Below are 17094 nucleotides of genomic sequence, written 5' to 3'. Positions count from 1 at the left end.
GTGCTCCGCAAATGGGAGAGGCCATGACAGTGAGAGGCCCGCATAACGCAAGGGAAAAAAAAAAAAAAAGAATCCACCTGCCAATGCAGGGGACACGGGTTCGAGCCCTGGTCTGGGAAGATCCTACATGACGCGGAGCAGCTAAGCCCGAGCGCTACAACTACTGAGCCTGCAACAAGAGAAGCTGCCACAATGAGAAGCCCGCGCACCGCAATGAAGAGTAGCCCCTGCTTGCCGCAGCTAGAGAAAGCCTGCGCGCAGCAATGAAGACCCAGCACAGCCAGAAATAAAAATAAATTAATTTAAAAGACAAAAACAAAAAAACCAAAAAACAGAACTCCTCATCTTGACAAATGGTACTTATTCTTGATTGCCCTTTATGTCTCTCTATCCACAGCCAATTGAACTGCAACTCCTGTCAGCTGTACCTCCAAAATATAAACCAAATTCATCCACTTCTCCCTATCTCCACACTTCCTACTGCCATCTAAAACACCACTCTTTCCTCATCCAGCCTTTACAAAGTAGCCAATGGTTTTTATTGTAAAAAGATAGATCATGTCACTCCCGTTTAAAATCTCCAAAGGCTTCCCTTTGTCACTTGAATCAACTTCAAGCTATCTTCGCTTAAATGTCCTATGTAAAGTGGCCCCAGGCCACCTCCCTGACCCCATCTCAGACAACCTTCCCCCTCCCCACTGTGCTCCAGCCACACTAGCCTTCATCCACTACCTCTAACATTCTGAGCTTGCTCTCACCTTCTTAATAAGTCTGTTCGCTCTGCTTCGAATGCTCTTTCCCCTGATGTTCTTACGGCCAGCTCCTTCTTATACCTCAGATCTTAGGTAATTATCACCTTCTCAGAGGTCTACATACCCTGACTGCCCAATCTAAAATAGTCTACTACATGATATGTCACCCTATTTAAAATTTTCTTAACCATATCTACCATTCTCTGAAAGTCTTCTCATTTCCTTAATTACTTATCGTTTTTCTCCAACTTTAATGTATCATGAAAGTAGAGACCTTGCTTTGCCTAGTATACAGTAAGAGTCCAACAGCATGCACGCGAGTTAGGCGACAGCACTGCAGACAGATTTCCTCCTGTGCAGGATTCCCCTTGACTCACCAAAGACATGGGGCACTTCTCTAGCTCCTCCTCATTCTTGATCTGAACATCTGCGATGGAGATGTACTTGTACTGGGAAACATAAGACATCAACAAGGGGCTGAGGGCCTCGATCACATGTGTACCAGTGATCATTTCCCCAATGACAAGGAAATGTCCTGTTTATGGGTCTGTCAGCCCAAATACACTACGCACCCTTTGAAGGCAGGAGCCTTATTTACCTTTGCATCATGAACAGCAGCAAAGTGCTTCAATACAGTGTTTATTCCATATTTCCATGTTTGGAGGGCAGCAAATACCTTAGCATTTACCTTCAACCAAAGTGCAAGGGGAGGGACTTCCCTGGCGGTCCAGTGGTTAAGTCTCTGTGCTCCCAACGCAGGGGGCACGGGTTCGATCCCTGGCTGGGGAACTAAGATCTTGCATGCCGCATGGCGCAGCCTTTCCAAAAAAAAAACAAAAACGTGCAAGGGGAAGCCAAGAATAGGCCCTTGCCCCTGGACCACTGCCCTGAGAGTTCTGCTGCATGTGCCTGTATGTGTGTCCATGTGTGTACAGAGTGATGATGATGGGGTGGGGTGGGGTGGGGATCAAGGTCTGTGCAAGGAATGACTACTCTTACTCGTGCACACACACACTTTGGATACAGAGCAGACTGCTACTCAATCCTGGGCCCGTGGAAGTTAGTGAGCCTCTAAGGAGAGAGAAGGAAAGGAAAGGAAGCAATAAGTGGGAAGAGAGAGAAGGGTGGGAGGAGGGAAAAGGAATGAGAGTAAGAAAGGAGAACTTGTTCATCTATCTAAATGTAGGACACTGAGTAGGTACGGAGAGACCTGATTTTTTACCTCTTTGGCCAAAATGCCTGCGGAGGAAGTACAGAATAACAGGTTCAGAACGTGTCTGGTGGAAGAGCACCACCCAGGACCCAGGACCCTAGTCATCCAACTTGCCTTGATGGCTCCCTATCCCTGAAGACTGAGAGCCCACCCTGGTCACCTGCTTGAGGGTCTTCACACTCTCATGGATGGGCCTGGGTAATCCAACCAAGGTATCTGTGTCCCTGTGAAATGCAACACCAGATCATAAGGGTCAAAAGTAGAGAGAATTACCAATACCCCCTGGAGTCATGTGGACCATGCCACTTTCACCACCTGGTACCCTGGATCTTTCTCTGCAAGCTACCAGGTCCCCCATCGTTGCTTCAGGACACAAAAAGAATAATGGTACAGAGAAGTGTCCCTGAAAATTAGGATTTCTGTATAGTCTTTTGGGGACTCACTTTGTCTGGGAGCAGGTTCCTTCTTAAAAGGGTATGTTGCCCAAAACTTTTGACAGTGAAACGGTAGTAACAATGGTTTCTCAGGTTTTGTAGAGACCAGTGAGGATTCAAGAGGGTGGGGGAATGGGGAAAGATCTGTTCCAACCATGTTGCTTCTTCACAGAATTCTGGCCCATTACAGAAGGGCTTGCAGGGACCATCTAATAACACTGACAAGGAAATTGATGTTCAAGAGGGAAATGACTTGTTGCTCAAGGTCCTACACCTGGATGAGAACATAAAAGTTCTAGGAAACTGGAAGGAAAAAACTCCATGGCAAGAACCCAAAGCAGTCACTGGGAGCTGCCCATGGCTCTGGGTTGTATAATCACGACCAGGCAACATCTCTCACTCTAGGCCACCCGCTCCCGTGGCCCTCTAAAAACCACTCTATAGCCAGTTCTGACCATCCAGTCACTTACTGCCCCAGAGTGAATCCGATGAACTTGTTCCTGCTCATCTCCAAGAAGTGTTCAATGTCCTTCTGTCTGAGAGGATGGTGGAGAGACAAATCCCAGAGAAGGGAAGAAAAGCAAACCTTGAGAGAAGGACCCTTACTGGGCTCCTACTCCTCCAGCTGGAGAACTGGAACAGTAAGGGAAGACAGCAGGGAACTTCAAACCCAGGAGTTCTGACTCCCAGCCCAGCTTATTGAGCCTTGAATACATAGATCACTCCACCCTGGGCCTCCAGTGACTGAAACCGCGAAGCTCAGGGTGCTTGGTGTTATCAAACCTACCTGACCTTTGGGGTCCACGGTAGGCCCTTGGGAAAGGCCACCCGCTCAGCAGAGAGGGGTGCCTGTGAGGGTGGAGGTGGTACTAGAGGGTCCTGCTCTAGCAAGTCTAACTCTCCATCCAAGGTACGCTCTCCATCGCCAGCAGACTCCTCTTCCTCCTCTGTGGCTGGTTCCTCAGTCTTAAAGAGATCTCTTTCGTTGTAGATGTCCAAGCTGTCCTGCTTAGTAAGGAGTTGCTGGGGGGTTGGAGGGGAGTAGGTGGAAGGAGAGAGGGAAGGCGTGCAGAGATCTCACCCTGGGCATCCTTGTCTAAGACCACTCCAACCCACAGGCTGCTAGACTTCAGGGAACATGGAAGTAAGAACCCATCTCTAGTGAGACCTTTCCCTTCCCATCTCAACACTACTGTCCCCACCAGGCCCAATTCTAGGACAAGCAGCTCTCACACAACCATGCCAATGGCTGGGAAACAGAGCATTGATAATCCCAGAGTCATAGTTACTTAGCTTTCAGAAAGCACTGGTGCCTTTTTTTTTTTGCCAGCACTTTCCTTCCTAATTATGCTCTACTTAGGTGAACATTCAATTAGTTTGCCTTCTGTGAGCATACACCAGCTGGCTGACTGAGGAAGAGGAGGACAGAAGCTTGCTGCTAGGCAGAGGGAAGCAAGTCTGGAATTTTAAATCTTGTCACAGAAAGAAAAAAAGATTGGACAGAAATAGGCCAAAAAGTTAACAGTGATTGCCTCTGGTTGTTAAGATTGTGGGTGACTTTTTTTTCTCCCTTCTTCACATTTTTATATTCGTTCTAAATTTTCTATAATGAGTAAGCATTACTTTATAAAACACAAAAATAAAGGTTAAAAAAAATCACATTGCAGATAATGTAGACTAGATTACTGAGTGTAACTGTCCGAGCCTGTCACCTGTAGTTGGTGAACTCAAGCAGATCAGGCAGGTAAGTTCATGGGAGCATGGTCAGCTCTCAGTGCAACTTGTCATTGTGACCTTTCTAGGGATGCACACTATAGAACCCTAACCAGTCATCTTGTAAGTGTAAGCCTCTGGTTCCAAGGCCAGATAAGAGCATGGCTGGCTCAGAGTAAATCTTACTGCGAAGACAATGATAAAGTGCCTCAACCAGGTACCCATGCCCAGGATTATACCCCAACTGTTGTTCAGGGTGCTAGGGAACTCCAGGCACTGAGGTCTAGGCCAATGATCCTTAGCAAGACATGGGTCTATGTGATATCACAATGTTACATCTTGACAGCCCAGGACCCTGCCAGGGCTCGGGAATAGAGGCCGAAGTATAGACTCCAAGATTTCAGGTTGGTCTGGTCTCAGGGCCAGTCAGGGGCAGGAGAGCTGGGTCATTTACTGCTCTTTCCTACCATATCCAGAGGTGCTTAGAATCTTGATTTTTGGTCAGCTAGTGTCACAACACTACTGTCTGCTTTAGTCCATACCCTTCGAGAACCACGGCGGCCTCGCAGTTTGGAGGGTGGTGGTGCCAGCTGAGACTCCCCCAGGTCAAGAGTGTAAGAGGGCGGGGAGGCAGCACGCATGCTCTTCACCACCTGGATACTGTCCTCAGCCAGTGGAGGCAGGCCCAATTCTTCCCGCTTCTGTACTTTGAGAGCCTGCAGCTGCTCAAATCCACCGAGGGTAAACTAAGGGTTAAACGGGAAAGGGGCACAGAAGAGACGAAGGGAGGGAAGTCAGAGGGAGCAAGGTCAGGGAAGCATGGATGGAGAGGAAGAGCCACAACCTCCAGTCCCCTCAGACCCCCTCCTTAATTAGGAAGTAATAAAACAGGAGGAGGCAAAAAATGTGGTCACCATCCCCAGTCTCAGAGGTAGTTACTAACCCTCAGAGCTCAGGGGTCAGGATAAAGCATTATTTACTGACCCAGGGCTGGAAATATCACCAGAAATAAGAAAAAGGACCACTGGGGGCCTCCACTGAAAAAAACAGGAAAATGTACCCCCTTTTAAGGAGCAGATCTAGATACTGTAACTCCCCAGAATCACTCAAGGCCTGCCCTGGAGGGTATGTTGTTCAGCCAGTCAGAGGAAGGATAGGGTTGAATAATTAGTAACAAAACTGCAACCATACACTTATGAGGACTTCATTTTTTAAAAGCAAATCCTCTATTTATCTGGATGGAGAGCAGGCACTCAACCCCACATTTTACAGCTAGAGAAACTGAGACACAGAGAATTGCCCGAGGTTTCTCAGTATCAGCAGAGGCCAGATCTCCCAACTCTCAGCCAGGGCTCTTCCCATGAAACATTAGCTCTACCAGGGGAAGGTGCAATGACACCCCAACTCAAAAAGTGGCATCTCCCATCAGTCCAACAGAAATAGGTAACCTACTCTGAAACAGAACATCTGATTTCTCTAGGACAGCCTTATTCTCCCTCCACTGGCTAACAGCTGCCCTATTCTTCTGCCTAGCTCCAGCCTCCTGGAATCAGACTAGAAGAAACTGAGGTGGCAGAGGGCACTGCTGATCTGATGAAATGGGAGAGGGGTGAATCAGCCACTCACCATGACTACTTTCCAGAGCAGAAGCAGGACCTTCTTTATGGGGAAGTGGGGAGCCAGGCTGCTGCAGAACTTGGTGACCATAGAGAAAAGCAGAAGGGCAAAAGGCTCCTCATTATGCATGGAGAAGCCTGGGGGTTGTGGAGAGAGGCAAGTGAGAAAGTGAGGATGAAGCAGCTGAGACCCAGTCCCTGTAACCCTGTTTCTGGACACTGAGGAAGGCACTCACCTTCCCGCAAAGAATCTGAGTACTTGGTCCTTAGAAGGAGGCTTAGAGAGCTCCCAGAGTGAACCCCCCGAGGGCAGGATAAGGGAGGTCATGGAGTTAAAATGGCATAGTTCCCAAAGCTTGGGGGTGGATAATAAACTAGAAGTAACAGTAATAAAGATAATCAACGGTAATAAAGATGCTTCCTGGCTGAGGAACTCAATGCATTTTGTAGATCACAACTCACTTTCCCACATCAACAAATATAGTATATATTTTAAACTCCCAAAGGCCTTCATATCTTATCCCTGACTGATGACAATACCAACTCATATTTTCAAGGTAAGTCAACTCATTTTTTTCATGTGCGATTTGTGATCAAATGGGAGAGGGATGACTACTCCCATTTATAACCAAGGAAACCAAAACCAAGATATAGAGAAGACATATGACTGGGCCTAGCTCATAGACACAGGGGCAATCAAGCCAGACCCTCAAGCCCACCACAAAGTATCTCTGTCCTAAAAGAAGGGATGTTAGTTCTACAAAAAAAAAAAAAAGAAGACGAAGAAGAAGAACTGTCTGTCTCTTCTAGGCAGATGCTATGCCTCCCCTCTGCCACAGGCACCTCGAGTGCCACTTCTTACTCAGTTCAGTGTGGAAGGTCTCCCGGGCTGTCCTCCACCCGTAGGAGTCTGTCTCTCGCTCCAGGCGGATATTTTCCACCATTAGGTACATGACACTCAGCAGCACCCTGAGGTTACAGAAGGGTCACAAGAGGTTCCCAAGGCAGTTTCCAACCTATAGTCTGAGACCTCAGGGATGGTCTCTGTGGTGGCCCAACCCAGTGGAATTAGCAACTTCTAGTGGCCTGGGTGCATCTGAAATTTGGGCAAAGGTAACCCATTGCTAACGATCCCCTGTTCCAATCCCATGGGCAGGCCCACTCACCGGAGCTCTGTGCTATCAGCAATGGAGATGGCTGGTTTCCGAAGAGCACTGCTACAGGCCTGGCTGTTGCTGCCACAGGGATGAGGGAGGAAACAGGAACCCGTAAGGCCTCTTACCTCCATGTTGCACACTTATCATATGCACAAACATGAGTACCTGCCATTCCCTAGCTATGTAGCTAAAGAAATTGGTCTAAGGTAGAGAAGCCCATAGAATTCTCCTGCCACCTAGACAAACCCTTATCTGTGGTGAAGACAGGCAAGGGCAGGGCCTATGATATCTGCTCCTCTTAAAATCTCTGCTGTTTTTAGTACTGTGCTGGACACAAAACAGATGCTAAGCAACACTTAGTGAATAATAAACAGAATTCGCCCCACTAAAACTCCTGGGTGATAGGCATGAGACAATATGGGGGGTCACTATAGTGGTAGCAGCAGATAAGGCCACCTCTAGAGCTGTAACCATGAGGGAAAGAACTGGGCACAGCAACAGGAATTGGTCCCATCCATCCTGGGTCATGTTCTCAGGTAGAACAGCTTCCTTCATGGAGTCCACAGTTAGGCTGAGCTAAGAAGGTATTTGGATGCAAAAGCAATACAGGATCGGCCCCTGAAGCCCAGGATTGAAGCTGTAAGTGGGGCAGAGCCTGCTAATGAGCCCAACCTTATGGAGCAGGACAGACTATCAGAGACCATGGCTGGATGGAGGGGGACAGTCAGTGAGCTTTGGAGGAGGTGTGAATAGACCCAGCTTTCACAGAGGGCTCTACAGTGAGGGAACCAGCATAGGAGATGAGGCACCCTTCAAGGAAGGGGGTCGCCAGCCCTCCCCTAAGGCTTCTCACTCGATTTCCATGTGGAGTAGCTCCAGGAAGGCCGAGAAGGTCCCCATCTGATAGAGCAGGAAGCAGTTGTACCTGGACCAGTGGAGTACATCGACTTCTGAATCACATTCCCCAAAAGTGCCTAAAGGATCAGACAGTGCCGCAGGGGTTGAGGAGGAGGGGGTTATCCCAGTTCTTTCCACCCTGCCCCATGATCTGAAGACTATCTCCCAACACTCTGTCCAACAATTAGGTTAACAAAGGACAAGTGCCCCCCAGAACTTCCTGGAATGAGGCAGGGGAGAGGAGAAGCAGTCTCCAGGGTTAGGTCCAATGTGCTGATCACTGGTCTATCTTAAGTTTGAGTTCCCTGAGAAACAGATCCAGAAATAAGGATTCAAGTGCAAGTAGTTTATTTGGGAGTTGACCCCAGGAACCATTGGTAGAGAAGTGGGGAAGTGAGATAGGGAAGAGAAGGCAGCCAAGAGCTCAATCCCAAGTGGGGAGAAGCTCTGGAAAACATAAAACAAACAACTCAGAATCATCCCACCCAAGAGGGGTGAGGTGGTCAAGCTGCTCATCCACTAACCCCTGGCAGTCACTGAGGAATGCTGCTGGACTAGGGGAGAACATTAATTCCCTAGCACTTCCTGGCTGCCCTATGTGGGCTGCACAGAAAGCCCTCAGGCAAAAAGATGAAGGTACTGGCAGCTGGAACTTGGCCAGAGTGCCAGACCCAAAAGATAGGGTTGGGCACCGCCTTGTTTACTGCAGTCGTCCCTTCACCAGATGTCCACTCTCTGTCCTCTCCATTTATGATTTTTCTTCTACAGTTTTTTTAGCTCCCAACTACTTGGTTCTGCCAACAGTCCTCTTATTTCTGACCTCAGGGCTTTCTTTTACTACTCCAGCTAGGCTCATTTTTCTTTCCAACACCTGGCTAACAGGTCTCTTCTGGGAAGCTTTCCTCAGTTAATCTCATTGAGTTCTGATTCTCCAAATTACTTACAGCATCCACTCCTCCTGCTATGTTGGCTTAGACCTTCTAAATGCCAATGAGAAACAATGCAGCGGGTCCACGTGTAAATTGGTGGCACCCTCCCTGCCTCCTCTCAGTGTCAGAACCAGGCCACAGCTGGTAAAAGAAACCTCCATGCTCAGCTGGTGGTACACCGTCAGCTCTGGCCACAGTGACCCTCTTGCTAGTCTCCACATAGGATTACAGCCCAGGCTAAGGAAAAAAAGAACCCTATAAGAAATCCTGGCATGTCTGGAAAGAGAAAGGCCGATTCCAAGGGATCCAGAACAGTACCTACCCTCATCTCCTCATCTTTCGCATAAGCACAAGGTTACTTCTAGCACATGACAAGATCTGTCCTCAAGAGACAGGAACCTTGCTTTCCCAGCGTGGCTTGCCTCATCCTAGTCCTGCTAACACCGTCTCTCTCTCTAGTGTCCACCCCTCTCAAGTTGGCAAAGCTGGCCACTCACCTTGGGCCAGGTAGAGAACAGCTCGGGCCACCTTCAGTCGCCGTTCCCTATTGACCACCTCCAGCCGATCCAGGAGTCCCATCACATAGGCCTTCTGGGCATCTTCCTCCAACTCCAGCCACTCCTTACCCTGTACTGGGAACAGAAGGCCATACAGATCTAGTGTCAGCTATTGCCTCCCCTTCCTGGAAAGGCTCCTGATGATGGCATATGTACTTCTGATCTCAGCCCCCCAATAAATTCTTCTCTTCGAAAGCTTTCCTTGTTTAGCTGAGAAAGAATAAGGGATGGGAAAAGTAAAAAACCCAAATGTTCTGGCCCACTCCAGAGCCTCATCTTCCTCCACATCCCCTCCATTTCCGCTTCCCCCTCCCCAGCCTATACGGTTCTATCTCTCTGCCTTTCCTCAAGGAGTTCCCTCTATCTCCCTATGTATCCAATTCCTATTCATCCTTACAGGTTCAATCTAAAATCACCTCTTTCCCACTAATGCTCCAGCCAGAAGCTCTGTCCCCCATGATATGTTTTACTTCTCTAATGACACTTCCCATTTTCCTCTTGGCCTCAGCTAGTTTTGTGATGTACACATCTCTGCTATCTGACTATAATTTCTTTAAAGATACTGTAAATTCACCTTCACCCCTGCCTCCTGCATCTCTGGCACAAAATAGGTACTCACCACACATTTGCTGAGTTGAACACTGAATTGCCACTGACCAAGTAAGGAAATGGAGGTCTGAGTGGATCACAGGGTGGGCACATGAAATTATTACCAGATGCTATGAGGAGTGAGGCAGAATTGGAGACAGGGATTGAAAACTAAGGTCGAAGACTAGGCTGGGCACAGGGTTACCAGGCAGCAGGGAACCAGTCCAGCCCCACCTCCCCATTCCTCTGTTCTCTGGGCCCTTGACATCAGGGAAAGGGACCCAGTTCAGGCTTCTCTTGCTTCCATTCCGTGACCTCACCACTTGAGATACAGGAAACTCTGTGTCCCATATGCAAAAAGGAATAGAGAAGTTATATGGCTATGGAGAGGATGAAGAAGGATCATACTTTATTTTAGGCTTTTTCTAGATCAGCCTTGAATATCATGGAGAGAAAAAGCAGATCTCTATGAATAAGGATCTGGGATCACCTTGGGTCTTGAAGTCTTCTTCAAAGCACCTCCTGTTAGTGGTGAATTCCGGGTGTTCAGTGTAGCTATACAATTCTGTGGCAAGAAAGACAGGACAGAGTCACAAACGTTCAGCAGATCTTTATAGAAGGGGCCTGGGGTGGAGAAGGTGGCATGAAAGAGCTAAAGCTTCCAACACATTCCTGTGTCCAATTCAATCCAGAGTCAGCTTCCTCCTTTTCGGATCAGTTAAAAATAGCCACTTGTGTCCCTGGGTGATTAAACCATCAAACCTGTCCTCCTCCTGCCAGCTGGCTGCTACAGCAGAGAAGGCAGGCTCCAACATTTGGTGAGGGCCAGGAGGAGGGCTGGAACAGAGAGGGCTGAATGTCATCACTGCTGGCTCTTAGGGCTGCAACCCCTTCTGCTTGTCAACCCAGAGTGGGACTAATCCTGTCTCTAGGGAAAAAGGGGGCAACACAATTCCTGAAGTTTAGAGGCAAGATCCTTGTGCTATTCAAGGAGCCAGTTCATTCTCTCCCTGCTGCGTTTCCTCGAAGGGTACAGAAGTTTATGTTCCTGCCCACGGCCACCCAGGCAGAGGCAGAATCAAACCATATAGAAGCAGCTTTGACTGCCAAAGGGCAGCCTGTGCCCAGGAAAATCTAACTTTGCTGACAGCAGCCTCTCAATACAAAATGCAGACAGCTTATGAGAAATAAAAATGCCCTTTCCTAAACACACACACACACAACATTACACAAGTACACTCACCTTACAGAGGATGAAGAAGTGAAGTCATTAAGCCAATAGGTGCTTCCTCAAAACTCTGTTCCCTAACTAAGACCCTTGCTGGAAATTTAACTAGGTCACAGATAATTCACAAAGCAAGAGAAATTCACTTATATTCCAGCCAGCTGTCTAATGGTCAAGAAGTACCTTGTCTGGGAGCCAGGGCTTTTGAGTCCTGAGTTCCAGAATCCTGGAGTGACCAGAAACAAATCCCAGCTCTGTTTGTTAAATTCTTCAGTTATTAGTGAGTAGTGTAGATATATATATTTTAAGAGTAGAGCACAAACCCAGTTAAAACAGGGAGCAAGGCTCTTAGGTACTGAACTTTGCTTTTGTCTTATTGTTAAAGTTTAGATCATGAACTTTCATATACTACAGGTAAATACAGAATACATAAAAGACACTGTGTTTATCTTCTACTCAGATTAAACAAATGTTAACACTTGTCATATTTGCTTCAGACAGCTAAAGTCCCTTCTTCCTTCCCAGTCTTATTTTCCTCTCTAGAGATAATCACTATGATGAAATTGGTATGTATGCTTCACATGCCTATTTTTATACTTTTAGTACATATCTATGTGCCTGTAAACAACACATGATACTGTTCTGTTTTTCAAGTTTTTATCCAAGCAGTATCATACTGTATAAATTATTTTTTCTTAGAAGCATTTTTTATTATGTCTTTCAATAGTTTATATGAAAAGCAGTGTGATGAACACATCCATTCACTTGGCACGGTTCTCAATCAAGTGTGCAACTAGACTTCCTAGAAACATCTTTTAGACTTGTGTGTTTAAGCAGTTTTTTTGATGCCTGTATAAATTATTTTGTCACTGTTTCTTCTCCCCTTTAATATGTTTTTAATATTTATTGACACTGAAGCATATTGATATAGATCAATTATTTTAATGACTATACAGTAGCCTAATATATTGATATACTGCAGTTTATCCATTCCCCTACTAAGTTGTTTTCAATTTTTCACAGTGGCGACAATAAACATCTTTGTAAGTGTTTTCTTGGGCCCAAGAATTTCTTTAAAGTGTACATCTAGAATCATTGGGTCATAATACGTGTGAATTCGACTTTGCTAGATATAACCAAACTGCTTTCCAATTCTATACTCTGTTCCCTCATGCCAAGCCATGTATAAAAAGTACTAATTTCTCTGTACCCTCACCAACCCCAGGCTTTAAAATTTTGCATCTGATGATTGTTGAATAATATCTCACCATTTTAATTTTTTTCCCCATTTCCTAACATAATTGAATATCTTTTCATATATTTACTGACCACATGGTTTTCTGTTCTGTGAATTCCTATTCATATTCTTTGACCATTTATCTATAGTCACTATTGGGATGTTCATTTCTTTCTCTATGTGTGTGTGTATTCATATTCTGGATTCTAACCCTTGGTTAGTTATTAAACTTAGCTCTCTATTTCCGTCACTCATCACAAAATTTATTCCCTATGCTTATTCACAAGAACTTCTTTAAAAGCGTTTGTCTCTTTTCTCTGAAAAAGCCTGTCTTAAAGTGTCACTTTCATGTGACAGAATATTTAACTTTCACATAATTTCCACCCAAAGCTCATTTATTAATAATTGGCATTTGTAGCATGTGTAACATGGAGGCCCTTAATGCAAGGAGATCACCTTTAGCCAAGCTAAAAATCCAGAGAGAAGCAGTCCAGCACTGAAAGAAGAATGGGATCACTCAACCCCAGCTCAGAAACATCCAAGCAGAGCTCCACTGTGATGGATAAAGATGACATGTTCAGCTTTGCTCAGCTGGCCAGTTGTCTACACAGTTTTTCTTCAGACATTGCTGAGACTTTAATAAGGAGCAAGTATTAGGGGAAGGGGGTGAGATGGAGGTAGAAAAGAAAAGGAGAGAGAGATGGAATGGGAAAGCAATGGAGTGGGTGGCAGAAAGGGGCACCCAAAAGATATGGGTGACTATGGGAAGAGAAAGAAAGGAGAAATGGGGAGAAGGTGGAGAGAAAACAGATTTCAGAGTGCACCAAAAGAGAATAAAGAAGGGTGAGCGGAAAACAGGGATAGAATGAAAGAATGGAGAATGCCATACATAGCCAAGGAAGCATTCACAGAAAGAAATGTGAAAGCAAACAAAGAGATACTGACCACTGGAAGGTGTAGACAAGTGGGAATGTGGAGAACAGTCTGTGTTCTATAGCCACTTGCTGAGAACAGACAAGCTGCCAGGGGAAAGCACAGGCATCTTCCCTCTCCTCCTGGCCAACCTTCCACTCTTTACAGACCCATCTATCTCATACCTGACAACTCTGCTGCGTGCCCATCTGTGTCTCCATACTCAAATTCCAGGGTAGGGCAGTCCACAGAGCCCTGTAATGGAGAAATCTTTGTGGTAACTTGGGAAAAAGGCTGACAAAAGGAGATCACACCCTCATTTCATTTTCCACCTCTCTTGGAGGCCAAAGTTAGAGGAAGAAGGCAACTAGGAGAGTTCCATCTGGGCCTTTCATCCAAGAAGTACCCTCCTCCAAGCCAAAATTACAGGCTCAGTGTGGGGCCGGGCTGAAGATTCCTATATAGAATCAGAAACTCTGGGCAAAGGACCAGGATCATGAACAGATATGAAAGCTACAATCTGTGCCCATATCTGATCTACATAAACACAGACCTGAAGAACATCTAGCTGATCTCTAGAAAAACAAGACGGATGAAAACAAAAGAAGTAAACTGGATTCTGACTTCAGCTCTGTCATTAACTCATTGTACGATTTTGTATGATTTCATTCTGTGGATCATAGTTCCTCACATATAAAAAGACGTCCTTAGTTCCAATATTCCACAATTTTAGGACTGTCAAATAAGGTAGCATTTCTACTTCAAATTGTACTAAAGGCTAGATTTCCTATGATGTTGTATGTATAAATTTATAATACCCTTTTAAAAGTATTTTTAATATAATCCTACACCCGAACCTCTTTAAGCATTTTGGAATAGATTTTTCCTACCAATATATTAATAAATGTGAATTAAAAAAAATTTGAATCCCAGGTCTTGTCACATACTATGTGATGTTGAACAAGTTACTTAACCTCTTTGTGCCTCAGTGTAGTATAAAAAATGTATTTGGTCTTTGCCCCATCACCCACCTTCCTGGCACAGAGCTCTTAAAACCTTTGGAATTTCCTGAGTAGTAGGAGTGCCTGTTATTCATAAGGAGCTCCTGTCAACCACACTTGAGTTTATGCTAGTGAGGTGACTTAGAGTGAGAGTTTCAAAAACGGGGCTCCAGGGAGGGGAGGAGGCTGAAGACTGAGTTCAATCAAGTGGCCAGTGGTTTGACCAACCATGCCTAGGTAATGAAACTCCATATAAAAACTCTGAGGCTTCCCTGGTGGCGCAGTGGTTGAGAGTTTGCCTGCCGATGCAGGGGATACGGGTTCGTGCCCTGGTCCGGGAAGATCCCACATGCCGCGGAGCGGCTGGGCCCGTGAGCCGTGGCCGCTGAGCCTGCATGTCCGCAGCCTGTGCTCCGCAACAGGAGAGGCCACAGCAGTGAGAGGCCCGCGTACCGCAAAAAAACACAAAAAAACACTGAAACAACGTGACTTGGGTACACCAATGTGCTAGGAGGGTAATGCCGCAGAGAGGGCATGGAAATTCTGCACCACTCCACCTCCATACCTTGTCCTATGCCTCTCTTCATTTTGTTCCCGAGTTGTATTCTTTATAATAAAATTGTAGTCATAAATATAGCACTTAGTTCTGCGAGTTGTTCTAGCAATCTATCGAACCTGAGGGGGGCAGTCATGGTAACCCCTGAATCTGTAGTTGGCCAGGCAGAAGTGCAGGTAGTCTGGGGATTCCACTGTGGCTGACATCTGAAGTGGGGGCAGTCTTGTAGGACTGAGCCCTTAACTTGTGGGGTCTGTGCTAACTACGGGTAGTGTCAGAACTGAATTGATACCAGGGAATTGTTGGAAAATAACATACTCAGTTTTCTCATCTGTAAAATGAGGATAATTCATAGGGTCATTGTAAGGACTAAATGAGATAATAGAGGAAAAGCACTTAGCACACAATCCAGCACCTGGTAGCACTATGTGGACGGTTACTCTAAGAATTTTACTTACTCTACTTATGATTTTAATATTATATTATAAAGGCATTTTTCTCATACTATTATTATTTTTTTAAAGATAAAGGTTTACTTTTGTTTTAATGAATATTTATTTATTTATTTATTTATTTAGGCTGCGCTGGGTCTTAGCTGTGGCACACAGGATCTTCGTTGCCACATGCAGGATCTTTGTTGCAGTTTGCTGGATCATCAGTTGCGGCATGCAGAATCTTTAGTTGTGGCATGCATGTGGGATCCAGTTCCCTGACCAGGGACCCCTGCATTGGGAGTATGGAGTCTTAGCCACTGGACCACCAGGGAAGTCCCTGTCTCATATTATTATAACTGTCACTTTAAACAGCTAAGAGAAGAGTTCCCTGATGGCCTCGTGGTTAGGATTCTGGGCTTTCACTGCCACGGCCTGGGTTCAGTCCCTGGTGGGGGAACTGAGATCCTACAAACTGTGCAGCACAACCAAATAAATAAATAAATAAAAAATAAACAAACAGTTAAGTGGACAGATATCTATTGGCTTACTTAACCAATTCTCTACTGTTGAACATTTGTTTTTAATTTTTCTTTCCTATATACATGAAGCTGTAATACATTTATAATTTTTTTTTCATATTTAGGATCTTCTCTGACAGATTTTTATAACGGGAATGAATGCATCAAACCTTATGACTATTTGTATGGCTCTTTGTACATGACAAGTTGTTTTCCAAAACCACTTTATGAATTTATACTGCCAAAAAGGTGATTCATGTTTAAATCCACTATAGCAAAGATTTCTAAACTTCTGGATTACAGGGACCAGTAAGAGGAAAAAAAAAGGTGGATGGTGGAGAATGACATAAGGTTGTTGATGTTTTATTTTCTAAGTAGAAACTTTAAAAATCTCTTAAATATATATATAATTTTAAAAAATCGTTTAATACCCGCAAAATGCAAAAGACAAAATATCGGAATAAGAGCCATTAAAAGCAGTGAAGCTTTTTTTGCCTGTAAGTCAAAGTATAAGTAAACTTTACGTCATGTCCCAACACACACAAAACTGGAACAGAAGTTTAACAAGATAATATTTACCACTACTATATGTGATAAACCAGTACTTCCAATTAGTCTATTTCTTTAAAAAAATGTTGGTCTCAACTCACAGGTTACTCCCTACAGTTTGAAAAACATTGTTTTAAATTACATACATCCTTTAAATTTAACGTATTGAACTACATTTTATGAAAAACTCACTTCAATGCCTTGAATTTTCCTCATTTTGCTACAAACCAGTTAAACTTTGTCAAGGACTTTGGGAACGACCTGAAGCAAGAAATCTGGCTGTAAGAGGTCTGAGGTGAATCTTTTGGTTAGGTTAAGAATCTTTTTATTAAGCAAACAATCATTCTCTAGCTTCCTTTTAAGGTTAGGATATCCAAACACTAAGCCATTGGGAGAGGGTAGGTCAACGGTGCCCCTATAAACACACTGATGTACGAGGCTCTGTTGACTTGTGCCAATAGTAATTCTCTTCCAGTAATTCCTGAAGCCCTAGAGAGGAAAGAAAAACATCCAGGACTGTTTTCCACAGGAATGCAAAAGGAGGGAGGGAAGGAAAAGCAGATAGTCATCTATCTGAGAGTCAAGCAGAGTCTGGCCCCTGGGTGTTGTGATAGGGGACGTACTGACAGGTAAGGGCAGCTCTCCTGCTGCAGTGGAAGGTGAAGGAAAGCTAATGTTTCAGGCCAACCTTTGGGCAGGCAATAAGCTCAGATGGTGAGGATCACTGCAGTTGTTCATTTCCACATGAAAAGTGCAGCTGCAGACAATCAGGCAGTAAACTGTGGTGCAGGTGGAAAGCTCTGAGT

General features: G+C 45.1%; 1 protein-coding gene across 1 annotated transcript in view; it reads right to left on the bottom strand.

Moving 5' to 3' along the window:
* Positions 1–17094, bottom strand: part of STRIP2 (striatin interacting protein 2) — a 41875-nt gene that overhangs the window by 22832 nt on the left and 1949 nt on the right. Inside the window, exons 2-13 of the mRNA XM_007469706.1 lie at positions 13416–13485; positions 10347–10421; positions 9209–9343; positions 7739–7859; positions 6895–6963; positions 6591–6697; positions 5739–5866; positions 4655–4858; positions 3187–3422; positions 2870–2935; positions 2126–2189; positions 1130–1201 (exon numbers count right to left, since the gene is read on the bottom strand). Coding sequence (XP_007469768.1) covers positions 1130–1201; positions 2126–2189; positions 2870–2935; positions 3187–3422; positions 4655–4858; positions 5739–5866; positions 6591–6697; positions 6895–6963; positions 7739–7859; positions 9209–9343; positions 10347–10421; positions 13416–13485 — 1347 coding nt within the window. The remainder of the gene's footprint in view (positions 1–1129; positions 1202–2125; positions 2190–2869; positions 2936–3186; positions 3423–4654; positions 4859–5738; positions 5867–6590; positions 6698–6894; positions 6964–7738; positions 7860–9208; positions 9344–10346; positions 10422–13415; positions 13486–17094) is intronic.

This window comes from Lipotes vexillifer, unplaced genomic scaffold (assembly GCF_000442215.2).
Source record: "Lipotes vexillifer unplaced genomic scaffold, Lipotes_vexillifer_v1.1 scaffold1329, whole genome shotgun sequence".
Classification (NCBI taxonomy): Eukaryota; Metazoa; Chordata; class Mammalia; order Artiodactyla; family Lipotidae; genus Lipotes; species Lipotes vexillifer.
This window is presented reverse-complemented; position numbering and strand designations above follow the sequence as displayed.